Source organism: Globicephala melas, chromosome 8 (genome assembly GCF_963455315.2).
Source record: "Globicephala melas chromosome 8, mGloMel1.2, whole genome shotgun sequence".
Lineage (NCBI taxonomy): Eukaryota > Metazoa > Chordata > Mammalia > Artiodactyla > Delphinidae > Globicephala > Globicephala melas.
In genome coordinates, this window is record NC_083321.1 from 15,957,041 (window position 1) to 15,980,511 (window position 23,471).

A 23,471-nucleotide genomic window follows, 5' to 3' on the forward strand; every position below is an offset into this window, starting at 1 on the left:
ATGGATTCCTAACCTCAGTGTCCTCATTTGTAGGATGGTGGGAGGCTATCGGAGTTAAATGAGCAAACACATATCAAGTTCTCATCCAACACCTGGCACATAACATGGAATCAATAAACATGAGCTGTAAACCCTGCCTAAAGCTGGTCATGGAGGTTTCTTCACAGAAGTAGGGTCCCTGGGTCTCCCCTTTGCAAAGCTGTGACTCCTTTGGATCTCTTCCAAACTCAAAGCTATTTTGCAGACGAAGGATGACTGTGAAGCCCTAAATTTAGCAAATGACCAAGCAAGCCCAGCTCTTTGCAACAGGTTTTCTTGGAAAGCTTAGCCATCACTCAGGCTTCTCTAAGAGAGGAACAGAGCTTAATTACCATCTGACACTTCACGCTATTTCAAATGTAAGGACTCAGCAACACATTTCTCAATAAAAATGAAGACATCTAGCATATCCTAGTGGAACCCCATTCAAACTGGAACACAGCTGGGGCTAGAGGACACAGCCTCTTCCTCCAAGGGCAAGGGTGGAGGCTGACATCTTATAATCACTTTCTAACATGCCCAAGTCCCTCATACATCCATTCTCCCAGTAAGAACAGAAAACACCAGAGGATGGATGGGGTCTCGCTGCATGAAAGTCCACTGATTTGGGCTCTGAGAGCATAAAGCTTTAGGAAGGTATTCCCGGGAATATCCTAGCAACTCCATCGCCCCCTCAGAACAGCAGGCAATTGAGTCAGTGATGGTGACTCAAGCAGACTTTTAAATCCTGATGTAAAGGAACCACACAACCCTGGAGAGGGAAATAAAAAGGGAATGGAGTGGAAAAGGCCTCCACCAGCAGATGACTCATGCTCCACCGTTTGACTCGCCTGGCACATTACTCTGTCACTAAGACATGGAGGAGCTCATTAGTCACTTTAATGAATTTTTCAAAGTAAGGATTCTCCCCTATAAATAACCATGAGCTCTGTTGCTCTGGTGCTTGTGTGTGAGCTTATGACTCACCTTTCTACCATGCCAGGCAGTACCAACCATGTCATCTGCAAAAGAGAAAAACAAAACATCAGTGAGGATGCAGGCTACAGAGAGAGTGGAGAGAACTCACCCACACAAACAGGGAGGGAATCACGAAACCACTCGCCACTTCTACAGACAGCAGTTATTTGACACTCTGTATAATTTGCCGGCGGCAAGCGTGCTAAAAAGGAATCAGATGAAATTCCTGGAGATAATACTGTAAATATTTTCAGTGAACTTGGCTAAAATTAGTCTTGCCTGAAATGTAATAGTGACATGCAGATCTTCAAACAATTAAGGCTTTATGGTGAAATCTATGTCTCCCAAAATACATTCTCAGAAAAGGACATATGTTATCACAAGGAATATCCTGCCTACCAAACTTACTCAAGCTTTTTAATCTCAAGAGATAAAATAACCTTTTCCTATCAAAAATGCCTTTAGAAGAATGCCATAAAGTGACATGTTGGCAAGTATTAGGTCTATCTTCACATTTATTTCTCTTGTTGCTCAAGCTAACTGTGAGTAAAACACATCCTTAAAGAAAGTTGAAGTTATCTGTCATCTCAAATAACCAACAATGAAAACAAGGACACCAGCATTTTAATTTTTTTATTTTTATTTTTGGCCGCACCGCAAGGCATGCAGGATCTTAGTTCCCAGACTAGGGATAGAACCCACACCCCCTGCAGTGGAAGCATGGAGTCTTAACCACTGGACTGCCAGAAAATTCCATGGACACCCACATTCTTAAAGGACTTCATAGTTGTTGACTACATACATATACTACGATGAGAGAAAGTACTTCTAAACTCTGTTTTAAGATATTATTAACTAAGAAAAGTTAAGACATCCACTGGCTTAGTCAAGGCCACGTCATAGTTAAGTACTGAGGTTGGAGTATGAACTCTGGACTCCAGAATATCATCAGTTCTCTAAGAAACAAATGCTGTTTTGTTACAGAAAAGTTTGCATGCATGCCAACCATAGGAATTTTAAGCTTTCTATCTTGAATAATGTCTTAATTAAAACAGCATTCTGACGAGCAGAGAATTTTTTTCCTAGAAACATTTTGAAGAAAGAAAATGCATCCAGACTTGACCAGCGTAGAAGCTGCTCTGGAGTACTCCCAACCCAGATATCAACCGTGGGGCCATTGCGTACACTTCTCCAGGAAGAACACGAATTCAAACTGACACTGCGTCATAAAAGGTAGACTAACACACCGCCAACTTCTAAACAGACAGAGTGGTGTCTTCAAAGCCTAGGGGAATCATTTCAACAGAAGTATCTAGATTTGGTCAAATCTTCCAGATTAAAAAAGGAGAGACCCTAAGAAAGAGTTTGGCCTGAAGCGTCCCCTATCTCCCTCCTTCTTACATGTAAGTCTGCGCTTGCGTTTTTTTGGGTTTCTTTTGTTTGTTTTTGCCTGCGCCACACTGCATGTGGGATCTTAGGTCCCCAACCAGGGATGGAACTCGTGCCCCCTGCAGTGGAAGCGCAAAGTCTTAAGCATTGGACCGCCAGGGAAGTCCCTCTATGCTTCTCATATTAAACTCATCTTCATAGAAGGATGGGGCAAAGAATGCCAAGTGTCTCTCAACATTCATTCTTTCCTTAATATAACAACTGAATTTTCAGTTGGATATGCCGGCCATAAAAACTGTATTTTCTGCATTCTCTCTCACAGGGCATGTGGCCCTATAACTATGTTCTATCTGATAAGATGACAAGTAATACATGCAATTTCTTGGTCAGGCCCTTAAAGGAGGAAAAAAATACATGTCCTCCTCTGTGCCTGTTCCTCCTCTTGATGGCCAGAAAGTAGATGTGATGGAAGGAGCTAAAGCAGCCATCCTAGACCCCAAGGTGAAAGCCATGTGCTAATGGTGGCAGAGCAGTGAGATAAAAAGAGGCAGGATCTCTAATGATTGTGGGGCTCTTATGCCAAACATTGCTTACCCACCTAGCCTTTTATCTGACAGAGAAATAAATTTCTATTTTATTTAAGCCATTACTAAACCTCTGCTACAGCAGCCAAACCAATATTCTAACTGACATAACTGACCTTGTGAGTTGTTAAAGACCAACCAGTGTTAACATTTTATGACTTAAAAGAGAAACAATCCCCAAAGCAAACTCAATCAGAAATTCTGCTGACAGCCCAAATGGCTTCAATATTTTATAGTTTGTTAAAACACGACCCTATTTCTTCGCTCTTCTAGGTCTGCTTGACTCAAGTCAGAATGTGCCCACTCACCCTCAGACCAAACGGTATGGAACTGGGCTTCCCTGGTGGCACAGTGGTTAAGAATCCACCTGCCAATTCAGGGGACACAGGTTCAAGCCCTGGTCCAGGAAGATCCCGCACGCCACGGAGCAACTAAACCTGTGCACCACAACTACTGAGCCTGCGAGCCACAACTACTGAAGCCCACGCACCTAGAGCCCGTGCTCTGCAACAAGAGAAGCCACCGCAATGAGAAGCCTGTGCACTGCAACTAGAGAAAGCCTGCGCACAGCAACGAAGACCCAACGCAGCCAAAAAAAAAAAAAAAAAAAGAAACCCCCAAAACTGTATGGAACCAAGTCAAAGAAAAAGCTGAGTTCAAAGTTTATCCTTTCAACACAGTCAGCTCTTCTCTTTTCAGATTAAATAACAACTCTTCAAATCGGCTTACATGTTTCCTAAGATTTATGTTTTTATAGGAGTATAGGAATCACTCCACATGTAGCAATAGCTGCTGAATGTTTAAGGCAATGTGGTATGTAGTCAGGCCAAAGAGCTAATCGTAGCCCTTCCACTTCCTAGCCATGTGACCTCGTTTGTTTATCCTCCTCTGCAGTCCTTATGTATTAAATGAAGAAGGCATCTACATCACAGCTTATTATATTCTGAATTTCATATAAGGTGATGTACATAACGGACCTAGCACAGAGTGCACCACGGAGTAAGCCCCTGAAAGGAAATTATGTCCCTTACTGCCAGCGTGCACTCTTCTTTCAGGACACAGCACCACTAAGTATCTAGGCCTCCCTTAAGTATGTTGTGCCCAACACAGTTTAGAGCCAAAAACAGTGACACATTTTGAGGTCATCCAATTCAACTCACCACACAGAAATTTCTAGACGGTTCCAGCAATATTTTAAAGTGCCTCAACTGGGAGCTTCTTAGGGTAAAAGAATTGTTCTAAAATTAGAGTGCCATGATGATTGCAAGATTGTGTAAATTTACTAAAAACCATTCAACTGTACACTTAAAATGCATGAATTTTAGAGTATATAAACTATCCCTCGATAAAGTTTTTAAAAAAAATCTCAATAAGCATATGGATAAGAATTAAAGAACTGGAATCACAAAATACATTTGATGTTACTTTATCAGACACAGGAAATAAAAGAGCTCTCAAAATGCTCTATGCATATCAACTCATGGCCTGGAGCAATGCGAAGTAATAAACAGGCATTCTTCCATTCAGTAGAAGACATGTTAGTTACTTGAATCAAGGTTGGGTGATGGGAGCTCAGGACTGAGCAGGAGAACAGATATTTATATAAATAAATCATTACATGACAATGCTATGAGTGGGACAATAGGAGTAAGGACAGAGGGCACCAACACTTAGGAGAGGGACTAGTTACTACTGGGGAAACAGGTAGAGCTTCACAGATTACGGTTCAGTTAAGTTCTGAAAGAATAAATAAGAGTTCAATAGGCAGAAAAAAAATTCTAATCAAGGGACTAGAATGCAAAAATGCAAACAGCTGCAGGAATTACAATATGCTATAGAATTAACGCATATAAAAAAAGTTTTTGTTGAATGGATGAAATATACAAAGAAGTAAAAATATGTGCATCCTATTACATACGTCATGCAATGTGCATATCATACTACGTCACAGACAGCTTCCCATGCTAGTATTACAAGCAGATGTACATCAGGCATGGTAACAGTTGTGGAGGATTTTCTTTGTAAGGATAGATTATATGCATTCTTAGCCGTATCTGAAAACATTTTTTTATTTAGTACATTTCATCAGGGGACCGTAATGCTTAGCTAATGTATTATAAAGAGGTCCCCAAGCATTTCGTGAAAAGAAGCTATTATGCAGTTTCCCGAAGTCCGGAGATCACTAGAAACAGGATGAGGAAGGAGAAGACTGATAATAAAAATGTTCTCACCTAGGGGTAGGCGTGTGTGTGTGTGTGTGTGTATGTGTGCTTGTGCGTGTGTATGCGTGTGCGCATGCACAAGCGCATTTGCAGTAAGGAAATGAGACTTGTTAAGTGCAAAGTAGATAAGTAGAGTTGACAGGGGTAGCCACTAACTGTTCAGCTTTCCTACACAAAAGGAGAGAAGGGATGGGATTTGTAGACACTGATCAATCTGGAGAACTACCAGGAAAGTCTACAAGATCTGCTGATGGATTCCTTTATTCTGACCAGGGATCTCAGTACCATTTGAATATTTAATAAGCAGTCATGCAGAGTTTCAAAGTTCAACTCAGGTTTTTCCCCCAAGATATACATTTACACATTACATATTATGTACACATACATACAGTCCAATAAGAAATATCACCTTAAGCTGGGACATTAAGGGAATACAAATGCACACATTGGGAGCTATTTTTTCCTTACACTGTGCATGTCATATTAAATGTCTCCTTTCTGAATGGCAAAGATTATACAGGAAATGATCAGAGACGAAATAAAACCCCATAAGATATAATCTGACTTACAAAATTATATCAACAGCATGCTAAACAATAAATCAGTCTTGATGGTCATCAATGTGTGGACATCTTCAAAATATAGTCTTTTTTCTCCCCATCTCACTGAGATATAATTGACATATAACTTTCTATTAGTTTAAGGTATACAACATGATACCTCAAAAAAAAAAATATATGGAACACCTCACAAATCTGCATGTCATCCTTGTACAGGGCCATGCTGATCTTCTCTGTATCATTCCAATTCTAGTATATGTGCTGCTGAAGCGAGCACTAAAATATATTCTTTATACAGGTGAATTAAAACTCAAGAAGTTTTAAGAACTTAACCCAAAGGAAGAAGCAGTGTTTTCAGTACCTGGCTATTAAAGGGCCAGAAATACTTGTTGGAATGCTCAATGACCAAATGATTCATCAGCAAAAACAGAAATCCACTCATGAAAAAGCTATATTCTTTTGCACTGTTCATTGGTTTCTCCTCTTAAATTCTGACTCTACATAATTTCTCCTTGCCATAAAATAGACCATCTTCTCGGATCTATCAAATATAACAACACTGAAAAGTCTAAGAAGAGTTAACCTGAAATCTGCCGGCTTTTATAAAATTGATTAATGCCTTTATTTATACTTAAATTATCTTTCCTTCTACTCAGAATACATGTCATAATAAATTCAATTTCAAGCCTTCTTTATCTGGCTATGTGTATACAAGTAACTCAGTATTCTGTGTTTAAGTAGAGAGGCTTCACTACATTAACATCAAATTCTTTTTTTTTTTTTTTTGCGGTACGCGGGCCTCTCACTGTCGTGGCCTCTCCCCTTGCGGAGCACAGGCTCCGGACGCGCAGGCTCAGCGGCCATGGCTCACAGGCCCAGCCGCTCCGCGGCATGTGGGATCTTCCCGGACCGGGGCACGAACCCGTGTCCCCTGCATCGGCAAGCGGACTCTCAACCACTGCGCCACCAGGGAAGCCCCTAAATTCTCTTTAACATCAAGTTTTACAAAGGATATTTAAATTAAGCTATTAGTATTCTCATTTTACTTTATATGCATCAATTGGTATCTTGATATCTGGTTATACCATACACCAAGTGTTTCTGTGAAATCTCACTATCTATCTGAACTCCACCTCACAGCCTATAGGCTGTTTCTGGAGTTAACTCAATATGCTTATTTTAGGCCACCTGCAGGTGATACTTGCTGTACTAGGAAAATGTTTGTTCCTCTTAAGATACCGCTAAAATAAGGTTACCATAACTTGTAAGTTCAGTGGTTAAGAATATGAGAAAACTAGTAGTAAACATGACTTCTTTACTTGTTTTCTTCTATGTTGAGGCTGTTTCCAAAAGTATACAGCAAACAATTTAAATTTAATTCTTTCTTAAAAAGTAGATAAAAGTCCTGTAATAGTACCTCTACAACAATGGGAGCTTTAACTTCTTGCAGAAGAAAAAAAAACAAATGTTTCCTCTCTATATATACTTTTTAGTGACAGTTTCAACAATCCTTACCACAAAAAAGTCCTAGATGTCTAAAATCAAAGGGAGAAAGGTCACTATATGTTATCTCATACCAAGATATCACATCACTTTGTATGCAAGCTGGCCATAGAGGATACACATATACAAAGATAAATGAGTCTTCACCAACAATAGCTCAATTTACAATTCCTCTTAGGGACACCACATATTCTACTCAAGAGTGAAATATCCACTGGTATTTATTGCCACAACTACGTATATCCTGGCTGGGTAATAAATAAGAGGCTGATTTACTTCATACAAAATCAAAATCAGTATTATTAGATCATTCAGTTGAGATAACCTGACTCAAAAATGCACTGGCTTGATGAATTGGGAGATTGGGATTGACCTATATACACTAATATGTATAAAATGGATAACTACTAAGAACCTGCTGTATAAAAAAAATAAATAAAAGTTTTTTTAAAATGCATTGGCTGGCCTAGAAAATCCTTGAAGACATTATACTAAAATGTATCCATCGTAGTATTCTGGAATATTTATCATATTTTTGGCAACTGCTTGCATTGCTTTTGTAATTAGAAGAGCACCCACAATCAGTGTCATTTCTAAAAGAAATTAACATGAATAAACTTTTTTTCTTTTCATTTCTTTGGCATCAGTAATCAAGAGTTTGTAGAAGGAACCTTATTTTATACTCAAAAGCCAATCCGAGTTTCCCACTTTTTAGTTTGGTATGAAAACTGATAACACAAGCAAATTATGCAATTATTTCACAAGCAAATAATTTCTTTTTATAAGCAAATTATTTTTAAGATTAATTTTACTTAAGATTTATTTTTTCAAATATTATAGGTGTACAATTGACCAAAACAAGGTAAGTATAATCTAAACTTTGATAATTATTACAAAAAAAGTAAAATTTTATGAGGAATACATTTTTTTTTTTAATATCATGTAACCTGTGATGTTTGGTCATATTTTGGAGAGAACAGTATGGAGAAAACACTACTGTATATTGCTCAAAAAGATAACTAAAAACCCAAGTGAAAAGATTAAAATTCAAGATACTTTAGTAAAATAAGAAAACAAATATTGACACCTGTATCACCATTATATATAAATAGGAAGTGTAACAACTTGCTGTAGAATCTGGGCAAAGCCCCAGGAATCCAGGCTATTAGTACAAATAATTAGGACACCACAAATAGCCATTTTGTCCACTTCTGCCCTGCCCTCTACCCCAGAGAAACCTGCTTGGAGTAAACAGGATCTGAATTCAAGCAACTGAAAAATGAACCCACGCAAATTAGAAGGAAAACAGATGCAAATGCCTTAAGCAAATTTTCAACTGGAATCATTAGCAGTAATTTTAAAATCACAGTATAATAGCGAAAAGAATTATGTAAAGTAACAACGATGTTACACTATGCCTGTTTTGGAGAAATGAGGTGGTAACTCCACTGAAGTCACACTAGAATGACACAGCACACATTTCCTTTGGCAAACTGTATAATTTGAGCTCTGTGGTACCAAGAATACAACTTAATTGAAATTCTTAGAATCTCACCTGTATGGCTAACAGAATACTTACTGCACAGGGGGTGAAAAGCTTAATGAGATAAAGTTTTTAGAGTGCTTTGAGATCTCTGAGCATTGTTTGGTTTTCTTCTCTATTAATGTTTAGGACTTTGTGGAAGTTATGAGCCCTCCTTGCCATTTCCCCTCACCCCATATTACTTAACCTGAAATTCAGCCCCACGCCATAAAAAACTTTTCCTTTTATAATAAATTGTGGTTTGATTTTGTTAAAATAATTAACAAAAGAAAAAGAACTTTCCAGAACAGAGAACTGAATGCCAATTAATTATAATGAAACTAAAGCCATAATTTATAAACTCTAAACAAAAAGAACAAACACGCCATCACATACTGTTTTTCTAAGTTTAGCATTTTATAATATGCTAAGAGTTTCTATTAGTTACGTTTTCCCCAAATAAGCTGACTTCTCCAAAAGTGACAGATTTAGGTAGGAGAAAATAATTCCTAAAGTTCTCAAAGAGATTTTTACATTTTCACCCATTTATAAGGCATTTCTCCTATAAACTAGCTTTACTTGGAGCTGGAAAGGACCTTAAAACCAATCTCCAACTACTCCCTCATTTTTTAAGATGAAAATTATGGAGAGAGTGGTTGTCATGTAGTTTGGCAAACCCATCATTTTGTGGTTGTGCCTGAAGCAGCTCATTCCTATGAGACTCTAAGGGCTAAATGTGCCCCCAAATTTGGAAATTTTTAAGAGCTTAATGATAGCTGCTTTCAAGTAGGTTAAAAGACTCTAGATATTAACTTGGAATGTGTTCGTTCTGAAAAGCCCTGGGTGGGGGCAATGGTGAGGGTCATACTCTCCTTCCTGCAGTTTATAAATTTCCTACTGTTGTTAACTTGAATTCTTGGGGCAGAGTCGGGGGGATAAATTCTTAGCATAATCCCTAAATTAAATACAACTAGACTGCTGAACAGAGATTCTTCTGATGGATTTCCAAATTAATACAGGGCTCCCCCTACTGGTCACATGCCAGTGGCAAATCCATGTAAGAAAAAGTAAACAAGCGCTTCTCCTGTGTTTTTTCATCCATCTGTCCATCCATCCAAACATTTATTATTATTGTCTATCCCATGGGCAGGGCATAGCATTATGGCTAAGTGACGTACAATGAATACATAGTGGTATTATGAGAAAAAAACTGACTTTTCAAAAGCATGCAAAGGGCCTCCTACTCCAAGTGATTTGATTTCAGATAATCATAGGGATGGAAGAGATTGATCTAGTCAAAGCCATTCAAATTCTTCAACTCAACCAAGCAAGCAATGATTCAGTTTGAGCAGACTGAATACTTGGAGTTACTGAACAGGGGAACAGGAACTCCAATGTCTAAAAGGTCCAGGTGGGTAACATAAATGAGTGCGTAAGTCAGACTAGTGGTGACTGTGGTAACCTGGAGAGTGCAGGCCTAATTACTCAGCATGCTCAGCTGTTACTCAGCTCTAATCACTTGTTGCCATGCAGCAGTTTAGGTCTATGTTACCCTAGTCTTAGATTTTTCCCAAGAGAAGCTAGAAATTTGGGTGTGAAATGTCCCAATATGAAAACACAGCTGGAGCCAACCAAAATATGTTGGTAGGCACATCCAGCCCACAGACAACTGATTTGCAACCTCTGGCCTAGAATCAGAAGGGAACTCATCTTTTATCACTGGGGATAAAAAGTGAGTTGATCTGCAAAATACTTAGGAGGCTGAACTAACTAGCCTTGATTAGATGTGTGTGTGCACGCATGTGCCTGCGTGTGACGTCACGCGTCCCTTCTCCATGCTAAACGTCTCTAGTTCTTTCAACCACTCCTAATAAGACGTGGTTTCAAGTTTCCACTTTGGCTGATTATCTGATGAAGGAAGAACTAAATTCTGATCCCCTGCTTAATACTCCTCCTCCCCATTCCCAACTAAAACAAAACTCAGTGGTACTTCACTGTAAGTGGAAATTGTTAATAAATTTTTCCTTGGGTCACACCTCCACCCACCTCCTTCTCTGTTCTAAGGAAGGTAATAAAGAAGGTTGGGACATCCCCTCTATTTGTCAGAATGATGGTCTGGAAATCTCCTAAGGGATCCATGTGTAGGAAGGGCCACTCCCTATCGTACGCTGTATTCACCAAGCCCAGTTGCAGCTTCAGGGCCCAGTACCTTCAGAAGCCTTAGGTAAACTGTGGGAAGTGCAGGTAATATGGTTTGGGCCATGTTCATTTGAAAAGGAGTGTAGAGTCTATGGGGCCTTGAGGTTCTCAAACTGTCTGTCATTAAAGGAATCAAAGAAAGTCAGGCCTAGAGAAGGAAGGCAACACCGAATGTGGCAGATGTTAAAACAAGTGATCTCAAAACAGAAACAAACAATGCAAAGAAGATCTGCTTCAGAACTTGTCTTTGGATTGGTGCTCAGTGTGCTACCTGTTTGAAAGTGGACTTCTATATACCTGTCTCTGGAGTTGTGGCACGTTCCCCATTTTCCATGATTTCTCTAATAATAACCAATAGCAATACAACAATTTCATTTGCAAACTCTCCATATTCTGAGATGGAAACCCCTTCCAGGCATAAAACTGAAACTAATGTAGAAGGGTGTGGCTCAATAACTGGAGGGTTAATTATCTCTAAACGCCGGGCTTCCCTGGTGGCGCAGTGGTTGAGAGTCTGCCTGCCAATGCTGGGGACACGGGTTCGAGCCCTGGTATGGGAGGGTCCCACGTGCCGCGGAGCAACTAGGACCGTGAGCCACAACTACTGAGCCTGCGCGTCTGGAGCTTGTGCTCCGTAACAAGAGAGCCCGTGACAGTAAGAGGCCCGCGCACCGCGAAGAAGAGTGGCCCCCGCTTGCTGCAACTAGAGAAAGCCCTCGCACAGAAACGAAGACCCAACACAGCCAAAGATAAATAAATAAATTAATTAATTTAAAGAAATTATCTCTAAACTCCATCACTTCTGGTCTGAAGGTCATTGTTCCTGAGGCAAAATAAGCCTTACCTTAGATTTTAGTCACAGAACATCTGAAATCACAAGGAAAAGAGCCCTGGCTAGGAGGACCTTTCTTCCAATTGAAGGCTGATCTACCTGCCATAGCAGTCACCTATGTAGAATTTCCACACCACTGCTCTCCTCACCTTGGCACGTTCCTGCTCTGCAGGGAAAAGAACAAGACTAAATTTAACCCACCCTGAATGTATTGAGAGCAAAACTGTAAAGCAAGCAACAAGGCTTCTAAATACCCCTTGGGTTACCTCAACTAACCTCGTAAAGGGAAAGCCCAGTTAAGCAGTCACTGAGAGAGAAGAAAGGAATAATCCTAAATTATTGGATAAGATGAAAAGTGAAATAATCAGATGGAACTGGGGAGACAAAGGCCTGGGAGAGCTAATCTGGACTCTTTAATTGAACATCAGGGGTCTACAGTCACAACTCTTCTTGTTAATATTTCTTCCTCAATATTCTGGGGACCACTCATCGCCACTTCATCTGCTGATGACCTGTAATTCCCTCGGTCAGGATATTTCACTTCTGTTATTCCTCTATTGGAATGGGGGACTGATACGATTTTTATCATCTGACCTATTGATACAGGATGGGAACACATGGACCAAGCACTAATCCGGGACCTGAAGGAAGGTCAAGCCAGGTCATTCAGTACTCATGAGGCAGCACAGGCTTCCAACCGGATGCTGGGCCCTACCCAGGAAATATCTCCAAATTAGGGGCACAAACCCAAGGTCACAAGGGCAAGCTGACTTTTCCAATCTTTCCTGGCACACTTCTCAGATGGTCAGCCCCTATCATGTGGTTTGGTGAGGAGAAAAAACTTGGACCAATATTGATGGTGAGAAGAGGTTGTTCTCTTTCTCATATAAGCCTTTTTTGATACATTTATTAAGGCATTAGGCTGCAGACATCCATGCCCTGGTTCCGCACATATCCAGCCACCAGAAAACCTTGTAAGATTCTAGAGCCAGACTAATTTTCATCTTCTTTTAAGTTACCCCAGGGCTCCAAACAGCCACTGATACTGAAAATGTAGCCCTGGCCCTGCAACATAACACAGTCAACTAAAGGACAACAGGCACAATTCATCAAAATATACTATAGGGCAAATCACAGCAGCACGAAAGAACACTAAACCTGGGAGTGATAGACACAGAACTCCATCAAGGTGAATGCCCCTTCTCAGTACAAGATCAACACACATACCATAAAATACACATTGTCAGGCCACGCTGCCACTAGAACCGTCTTTCTAAAATGTACACCAGGTCACACCTTGTTTCTACTTTAAGGCTCTCTGCCCTCTTGAGCACAGCACTCAAGGACCTGCATAATCATGTCCTAATTTACTTTTCTGGCCACTGCACATCACTCACCTCCTGCTGTTTGATCAAACCATATCCACACCTGAACGATCACTAGTCCACTGTGTTACAGAGATGGTAATGACCTGGATCCTGCCTATAGTACAGTGAAGACTAATTGGCTATCCTCCAGATGTTACTAATTCCAGGATGAATAAATCAAGAATTCTGAATTGTTTTTCCACTAAAAGTACCTATCACAAAGGGACAGGAAAATGCATATTTACATGAAAGATAAATTAAAGGATGATTATTTGGCTTAACGAAAAAGTGTTTTAAATAGCAAACTCCCTTAGTGCTTTGTAAATGGGATATGACTTGCAAAAAGAGGTTCACGTATAAAAATTTTAAGCATATATCCAGCCCTTCTGTTGGTGATACTTCCCATGAGTATGGCTCACAATATGATAGGGCATGATGTTTAATAAGTTGGCATTTGTCTCTGATTCATTTCGTGGGAAAAAGTATCCATGCCCATGGGAAAAAAAGAAAAGTGGAAGAGGAAGAATAAAGAGGTGGGAGAAGCATTTTATAATTTGTCAAGATACTAGGACTGGTGCATCATTATTATTTCATCGTTACTTTAAAGAAAACGGAAAGATCCTCTCCAGTGCTGTGGGACTGGCGGTGCTTCATCCACATCTCCCACCACTGTACTACTCATCTTTAAGCAGGGCCATGAGGTGACCACCACCAGCACACGCTGATCTGTGCTCAGATGCTGCTTGAAGGATGTGGTGTGTGACTGCAGAGCACAGCAAGCTGACTGGTTCTCACAGATCAAGGTCAGGACCTTGGCCTTTTATCACTACTATTCTGTAGACTGCCAGCCCAAAATGCATGTTTTGGGAGACAGAGGAAGCCAGGGTTTTAGAGTGTAAGGGTATACAAACACAGAAGTACTGACAAGCAGGAGATCTCAGGTGAAGATACTAATGTATCTAGAGTAAAAACTTTGCACAGTTTATCTGATAGAGGAATTAAAATTATCAGGAGACTAATTTGGAGCTAGCATTAACAATGCTATAGGATGGACCTAGAGTCTGACATACACAGTGAAGTAAGTTCAGAAAGAGAAAAACAAATACCGGATGCTAACGCACATATATGGAATCTAAAAAAATGGTACTGATGAACCTAGTGGCAGGCCAGCAATAAAGACACAGATGTAGAGAACAGACTTGAGGACACAGCAGGGGAAGGGGAAGCTGGCACAAAGTGATAGAGTAGCACTGACATATATACACAACTAAATGTAAAATAGATAGCTAGTGGGAAGCAGCTGCATGGCACAGGGAGATCAGCTCAGTGCTTTGTGACCACCTAGAGGGGTGGCATAGGGAGGGTAGGAGGGAGGCTCAAGAGGGAGGGGATATGGGGATATAGGTATACATACAGCTGATTCACTTTGTTGTACAGCAGAAACTAACACAACATTGTAAAGCAATTATACTCCAATAAAGATATTTTTTAAAATCCCACAATTCTATAAAATACGATTTAAACACTGGAAAATATTTTTCATGATTAACTCATTACAATATATTATGAAACACATGTACATAATAAAACACTCATTATTTTCTAACTCTCATTATTTTTAAGCATTTGGTCAAATGTATTAGAAAAGATTATCAAAACAATAGTACAAATCAGTCATTTCAAAAGGCAAAACCATAAAACAAACTATAGACTAGAAGTGATATTAATTTTGATCAAAAAATTTGCTTGCTATGGGACTTCTCTGGTGGTCCAGTGGTAAAGAATCTGCCTTCCAATGCAGCGGATGTGTGTTCGATCTCTGGTCTGGGAACTAAGATCCCACGTGCCGCGGGGCAACTAAGCCTGAGTGCCACAACGAGAGAGCTGGCAGGCTGCAAACTACAGAACCCGTGCGCTCTGGAACCTGTGAGCCACAGCTAGAGAGAAGCCTGCGTGCTGCAACAAAGAGCCCATGCGCCGCTACAAAAAGATCCCACGTGCCAAAACGAAGACCCGATGCAGCCAAAAAAAAAAAAATAATAATAATTTGCTTGCTAAAAAAGTAACAGTTGCACATGTTTACTAAAAATCTTTATCACCTCTGAGTTTAACGAAGTAATAGAAACATTTTTTAGAGGCTTTAGTATGATCTGGGTACTATTCTAAAGAGGTTTACACATATTACCTTGTTTAATTCCCAAAACAACTCTGTGAGGTAAAGAGAATTATCATCCTTAATTTACAGATGAAAAACTGAAGCACAGAGGGTAAGTAATTCACTCAAGGCCATATAACTAGCAAATGATGGAGTTATTTAATTAACTTGAAACCTCATACAGATTATTGAAGAACGATTACATTTACATAGTATGCCAAGGGAAATACCTTTAAAACTATACAGATACATGCACATTAACACATTTTTTGTTTGTTTTGCTTTGTTTTTTTTAATTTCTTTATTTTTTGGGTGCACTGGGTTTTTGTTGCTGGACGCAGGCTTTCTCTAGTTGCGGCGAGCGGGCTTCTCATTTCGGTGGCTTCTCGTTGCAGAGCACAGGCTCTAGGCACGTGGCCTTTAGTAGTTGTGGCACGCGGGCTCAGTAGTTGTGGCTCGCGGGCTCTAGAGTGCAGGCTCAGTAGTTGTGGCACACGGGCTTAGTTGCTCCGCGGCATGTGGGATCTTCCCGGACCAGGGCTCGAACCTGTGTTCCCTGCATTGGCAGGCAGATTCTTAACCACTGTGCCACCAGGGAAGTCCTCTTAACCACATTTTAAAAGCATTAATTTTCTGCATGTGGGACTTGATCCAAAGCTAATCACAGATGCACCTGTTTGTATTGATAGTTTGCCTCACAAACTACTTGAGAAAAAATCTTGGTTAATAACAACGAAGAGATACAGCGATTATTTGTTTTATAAAATTATTTGTCCTATTACAGTATGATTCATTAGAGGTGCCTTTAGGTAGCAAGCTACCAAATGTTACACAGTGTGCATGCATCAACAATGTAGCTTTCTTTTTGGTAGAGCTGGTTTACCTGAATCAACCATATTGCTAAAGACTGAAATTATAAAGACTGAATTAACTACATACTTTAAAAGCAACATATATGTTACACAGGGAGAAGCACAGCCATATATGAAAAGCTGACCAAGGGTTAAGATTTTAGGGTCCTGTAACTTGAAATCAACCATGTAAGGGTTATGATTTCTCAGGAAATGAAGACCCAAGGAGAGCTTTTCTTTTAAATATCACAATAGAAAAAAGGATCAAGACTACGCCATTGAGTAAAAATTAATAATTACGTTCTTATTTATATTTATCTGGTCACTTCTAATACTTTTGAGCTAAATGTTTTTTTGGTTTTCTTAAATTAGTATATAAGAGTTAATGAAAATAATTAGGCTTTTCCAACACTATGTTCAAATTTAAACTACCCAACATTACGTATGGAAATTCTGCCTCAGGCAATATTTTCTTCTGGTCTGGTATGTATAATCAAGGTGTGATATCTCATTGTAGTTACTGTTAAAATAGAAGGGGAAATGGGAATTCCCTGGCAATCCAGTGGTTAGGACTCCATGCTTCCACTGCAGGGGTTTGATCCCCGATCAGGGAACTAAGATCCTGCGTGTCGCACAGTGTGACCAAAAAAAAAAAGGGGGGAGGGTGAATGGTGTTCAGATGCTCATACTTCCTAGCTATTCGTCCTTTTATCATATATTAGCTGTGGTGTCTTTTGTTGGCATATACGAGTGACATGGCTATAATGAATGCCTAGCAACTAGAAATGAGAGTAGTTTTCATGTGTGGCTAATAAAAATCACTCTCATTACCCTATGGTCCCACACTCCCCATACAATGCTTTCCCACAACCTTTAGCTCATCACCTTAAGTAGACCACAGGGGATATGGAACAGAAACAATTTATCAGTGATGCATTATATGCAGATGAAAACTTTGTAAAACAATCTATCTTCAGCCTAAGTTAGTTTGTATAGTCCCAGGGCCTACTACAGTGCTTGCGTATAGGAGGCATTTAATAAATGTTCATTTGTTATAAAGTAAAACTATACAGACACCTGTTTGGCATTTAGTTCTATTTCCTGAAGACACGAGGAAATAGATCGCTTTCATCTGGAATATGTACTTACATCAAAACAAGAGCTGACTGAAATGAACAAACTGATTCAGTGTTTTTAAATAGAAAAAAAACAAAAGAAGATGACATATTTATAAAGAAGATGCTTACCTTGCAAACAGAAAGAACATTAACATTTATCAGTTTCTTGATGGTCTGCAAAAGAAATATTGATAATTTTATATAGATTTGATCATGGAAGTAACCATATTAGATACATATGTAAGTGATCCAGAGATGCATTGAAAGTTTCCCCAGATACAATAAAGAACTTGGAAAATGAGAGGAGTTGGGGCAAAGAGGCAGATTTTATTTTACTCTGTGTTATAGTACTTCTCTACCAAATGCAGCAATTCATACTAATATACAAAATTCAAGGTATATGTACAAGTGAAATGTGCAAGCAAAAAGACATACTAAACCTAAAATAAATATGCAGTTTCCTCTCTGCTAACATGGAAAGGAGAAATTATTGAATCTAAGATTTTCAATAATTTCTTTAAATTTACATATTCCTTCAATGATATGCTTTCCTAGTTTTTATTAAAGAATTATACATGCATCAAGGATATAGTTTTCATTTTGGTAGAGCTAGTTTATCTGAATCAACCATATTGCTTTATATTGATATTACACATTTATGGTTTTTAAATTGATGTTTAGAATCCTGATACTTAAACAGAGCTGTTTTGATATAATAAAAGTGATAATAAAAAACTGGAGCTATTATTGAAGCTGGCCCTGTACAAATGAGGTGATAAATATTTTCTCATTCAATCCGTCTAACATCTCTGTAAAGCTGCCTATTCTACAGACAGGAGAATGGAGACTAAGTATGGTTGGGTCATTCCCCAGGTAACTCAGGTAGAGTAGAAGGACCAGGGTGTGAACCTCAGCCGTTAGTTGGACTCTAGTGCTCAGAGCCCGAACGCTATACCATATTGTCTCACACACATCTACGTGCATTCTTTTTGTGACCATAATCTATAAAGAACAACTTACACTGTCTAAGTCAGGAACATCCAAAAAGTATTCCGGATACTCATATGATATTCCCACATTGTTCACTGAAATAAGACAAGATCATTAGCTGGCTAAAATATACATTTTAGAGATTTACTGACAAAAAAAAGAGATTAAAGATACCAAGACTAAGATGATACATACAATTACATAAAATGCTGTTTATGTCTAGAGTGACCTGTCCAAAATCTACCTGTAGGGACAGTTCAAATGTTTCCTCCTTCATTAAGCCTTTCTATACCCAACCCCTGGCAAAAGGACTTTTTATTTGCCTCTCAACTTCCCTAGCCCCTTTAAGTATGTGTGTATTCTGCCTCTGTAATTCAATTATTTGTAGGTATTGCTTAACCCCTCTCTAGATCTTCAATTTTCATAGTGTAATAGAAAGAGTGGAAAGTACTATTGTGTAGGAGACCGGAAACTTGAGTTCTACTTATAACTGTTTCAGAAAATGTATGAATTGGGGTAAGTCACGCATGATACACATCTCAGTTTCTTTACCTCTTAAATGAGAGCTCATTTAATCATTCAACAAAATTTACCATTCATCTATGTGCAAGACGTGTCAGGAACTAGAAAAACCATAAAGAAAAAGGCAGTTTCTGGCATCATGGAGCAAACTATCCAGTAGGAAGAGAAAGGCACTAAACAAAAAGGATTAAAACAATTATTTCATTGCATAGTACAGAGTGCTATGGGAGCCTGTCCCAGACCTCATCTGGGATACGCGGGAAGGCTTGAAGTTCACAGCGGTTAAATAACTTGCGCAAGAGCATAGAGCAACGTAAGGCTAGGATTCAAACTCAGGAAATTTGACTTCAGAGGCTAGGTTCTTGACCAGTACTTTAAAGCCATCCTATGCCTTCATTCAGTATTCAGTTCAGGAAAAACTGTGAGTAATAATTGGATAATAAACAGAAATCTGACAGCAATGTTTAATAAAACTGTAGAGCATCAGAAAGGAAAGGTTTCAGCAGCAAAAAGATAATGAAATTCTGGTCGTTCTGCTCAAGCTTATAAGGAATTGGGCCTGATAAACCTGATGGTAGTAATAGGAACTTTTTCAATAGACTAACAAAATTAGCAGTTCAAAGCAATAAGAGTTCTATATTTAGCAGTACGCCAGTCACTTCAGGCTGAGTCTCAAGATTTTACTGGTACAATTCGGTCAGGATGGCTTGAACAAGATCACTGAAACCTGTCTGAAAAGTCTGTAGGCAAAGGACAGTAGCAAAGCAAACTGTATTTAATTCAGATTCTTGCCCATCTGAATAGGGATGGTATCTAAACAAAAAAATAACAGCAGGTTCAAATCCATTTTTATTTTATTCAAAAGGTTCTCCACCCACCAGCGGTCTAGGAATCAATTCTATAAAAGATCTGTTAACAATTAAGCCAAAACTAGTTGAAGGTGAGGGTTTATGTTCATTCAACTTTGTCTTAACCATCTACAGAATTATAAAGGATGAATGTCTTATTTACAATGTTACTAAGAGAAACAGCAACAACCAAAATATGTGTTAAAACACTATCCATAAACAAAATATTCTTTACAAAGTCAGTTTAAGATGACAGAATCCTCAAGAAAGGTTTTTGCCAAATTGTAACATTCTTCATGATTTCAAGAAAATGCTGTCGGGGACTTCTCTGGTGGTCCAGTGGCTAAGACTCCACACTCCCAAAGCAGGGGGCCCGGGTTCGATCCCTGGTCAGGTAACTAGATCCCACATGCCGCAACTAAAAGATCCTGCATGCCGCAACTAAAAGATCCCACGTGCCACAACTAAGACTCAGCGCAGCCAAATAAACAAATAAATATTATTTTAAAAATAAAATAAAGAAAATGCTGTCACATACAGCAAACTCCATCTCTTTTCACTCTCCTGTATCTAGAAAACTTTCTATCTTCAGATCTCTTTCTAGCCCATGGAAATACTAATGCTCTATTTCAAAACTGTAAAGAAAATTGAATAGTGTAATTATAAATATTTAAAGTCCAGATATGGATTAAAGAAAAATATCCAGGAACTCTGTAAGCAGCACAGTTAACTTTGCAATCTTTGCAACTTCTGTTACAAGGCCAAAGTCAAGATAAAGAAGCCCACACATAACTAAGCAAGCAAGGAAGTGTCACTCTGGGTAAGGCTGTATTTACAACAGAAAATCTTCAGATCTGTCTCTGCTAATCGAGCAAAGGAAAGCCATCAAAGCTATCTACTCATACAGTGAAAACGTGACCATCTATTTAACACAACTCTAAAAGAAAACACAGTCAACACTGAGAACGTTAACCCAAAGAAATAAACAGCATCATGTATAAGGGTTATACTTTTATAACCAAAATTACACACAGAAAAGAAAAAGGTGTTAAAGCTAGAACAGATCTTTCAGAGCAATGAGCCTGATATTATGAAGGGAAGTACACGTCAAGGTCACACTAGCAAGTTGTCCTTTACTAGGGACTAGGACTCTTAAATCCCTTCCTGCTTTATTACCTCCACATTTACTAGCGGAATATATGCTACCCATATTGTCTTCACAATAAGTAATCACTTCAGGGTGCTATTATTTAAGAGTTAAAGAAAAACAACTGTTGCTCTCAAACAGTTATTTCCATAAATTGCACAATAATGTGAATCTTTTGGAAAAGGCAAACTCATTGCAATTTTATTTTGAGACATTAGGTGGCAGCAACAGCCAAACAGCAGGCGGAAAGCTTTCAGGGACTTGGAAAAGGAAGAAAACAGGCTTTGGGTAGGAGGGAAGGATGGAAATATTTCCATTATAATTTAATCTCATTTAGAATGGGTGCATGCAATGCCATCTTCTTATATTAGAGGATTCACTATAGGATACACCAAACCAAACAATGCCACAAGTTGTTCCAACATTTTTCAGATAGTTGAAAATCCCTCTTAAATGGTAGCATTTTAAATTGGCATTAAATATCTGTTCACTAGTGAGTTTTCTTGAATACTTCAAGTGAGGCACCAGAGACAGATTGAATATTTTCTGTTCAATGACCTGAAAAAGCCTTTTAACTCGTGTAACACACCATGTCTTTCAGAAAACGAGGTATGTCCATATAATCTCAGAATTCCAACCACCACAGGACCATGAACATATAAACTACTCCCTATCAGTTTCTCAGTGGAGTTCCAAGATTGGGAGGAGCTCAACAGAAGAGGTGAGGCAGATGGAGAACAGAGGCAGATGGAGAACAGACCAAGAACAACGACAGGTAAGTGGAAAGAAGGAGGTGGCGAGATCCTCGCAGGGAGGAACTGTCAGTGCACCATGTTCAGCAGTGCTCTCCACGTTCGCCATCCAGAACTTTCTTAAACACCAATACTGATATGTATAGTACTTTAGACTCAGAAAATACACAGAGTATTTCTGAATGTTATATATATATATATTAGAATATATTATATATATATAGAATATATATATAGATATATAGATATCTATATATATAGATATAGATATATAGATATATATAGATATATATATAGATATATATAGATATATAGATAGATATATAGATATATAGATATATCTATAGAGAGATATATATAGATATATATATAGAATATATATTCGAATATATATATTAGAATATATATTAGAATATATAAAATATATAAGAATATATATATTCTAAATTACATCATACTACTGTTTAAAAATCACTTCCACATCTCACACTTTTTAAAAATGACAAGAACATATACAAGATTTGTTTCTTCTAAATTCATTTGCTGCTGCTTCTGACCTCACTGGACTTAGAATCCTTTATCAAAACCAGCTGCTATAGAGATAATGATGTCATTAGGAAATTAGATTTTTGGTATCTGGGTTGGGCATGCGGGAGGAGCAAATGACAATAGATTAGTAGAGAATAAAAGTCCATCTGAACAAACACAATAATAACAGATATGGGTAACCACACAGAGACCACCTTCAACCGGCTACCTTTTCCAGATTAATCAGACGTAAGAAATCAAGGTGGTTTAAACATACACTGCCTACAAACACATGAAAGGAGGCTCAACATCACTAATCATTAGAGAAAGGCAAATCAAAACTGCAGTGAGGTATCACCTCACACCAGTGAGAATGGCCATCATCAAAAAATCTACAAACAATAAATGCTGGAGAGGGTGTGGAGAAAAGGGAACCCTCTTGCACTGTTGGTGGGAATATAAATTGATACAGCCACTATGGAGAACAGTATGGAGGTTCCTTAAAAAACTAAAAATAGGGGCTTCCCTGGTGGCGCAGTGGTTGAGAGTCTGCCTGCCGATGCAGGGGACGCGGGTTCGTGCCCCGGTCTGGGAAGATCCCACATGCCGCGAAGCAGCTGGGCCCGTGAGCCATGGCCGCTGAGCCTGTGCGTCCGGAGCCTGTGCTCCGCAACGGGAGAGGCCACGACAGTGAGAGGCCCGCGTACCGCAAAATAAAATAAATAAATAAATAAATAAATAAATAAAAATAGAACTACCATACGACCCAGCAATCCTACTACCGGGCATATACCCTGAGAAAACCATAATTCAAAAAGAGTTATGTACCACGATGTTCACTGCGGCTCTATTTACAATAGCCAGGGCATGGAAGCAACCTATCAACAGATGAATGGATAAAGAAGATGTGGCACATATATACAATGGAATATTACTCAGCCATAAAAAGAAACGAAATTGAGTTATTTGCAGTGAGGTGGATGGACCTAGAGACTATCATACAGAGTGAATGAAGTAAGGCAGAAAGAGAAAAACAAATACCATATGCTAACACATATATATGGAATCTAAAAAAAAAAAAAAAAGGGTTCTGAAGAACCTAGAGGCAGGACAGGTATAAAGATGCAGACGTAGAGAATGGACTTGAGGACACGGGGAGGGGGAACGGTAAGCTGGGACGAAGTGAGAGAGTGGCATGGACATATATACCCTACCGAATGTAAAACAGATAGCTAGTGGGAAGCAGCCGCATAACACAGGGAGATCAGCTTGGTGCTTTGTGACCACCTAGAGGGGTGGGATAGGGAGGGTGGGAGGGAGACGCAAGAGGGAGGAGATATGGGGATATATGTATATGTATAGCTGATTCACTTTGTTATAAAGCAG

The 23,471-nt window shown here is 39.0% G+C and overlaps 1 protein-coding gene and 1 non-coding gene across 2 annotated transcripts in view; both read right to left on the reverse strand.

Moving 5' to 3' along the window:
• HSD17B12 (hydroxysteroid 17-beta dehydrogenase 12) overlaps positions 1–23,471 on the reverse strand; it is a 166,712-nt gene that overhangs the window by 27,605 nt on the left and 115,636 nt on the right. Inside the window, exons 5-7 of the mRNA XM_030864638.2 lie at positions 18,319–18,383; positions 17,428–17,472; positions 1,006–1,040 (exon numbers count right to left, since the gene is read on the reverse strand). Of these exons, the coding sequence (XP_030720498.1) occupies positions 1,006–1,040; positions 17,428–17,472; positions 18,319–18,383 (145 nt within the window). The remainder of the gene's footprint in view (positions 1–1,005; positions 1,041–17,427; positions 17,473–18,318; positions 18,384–23,471) is intronic.
• LOC115857706 (U6 spliceosomal RNA) lies at positions 5,923–6,028 on the reverse strand. The gene has a single exon (XR_004041353.1). It is a non-coding gene; the product is annotated as a U6 spliceosomal RNA (small nuclear RNA).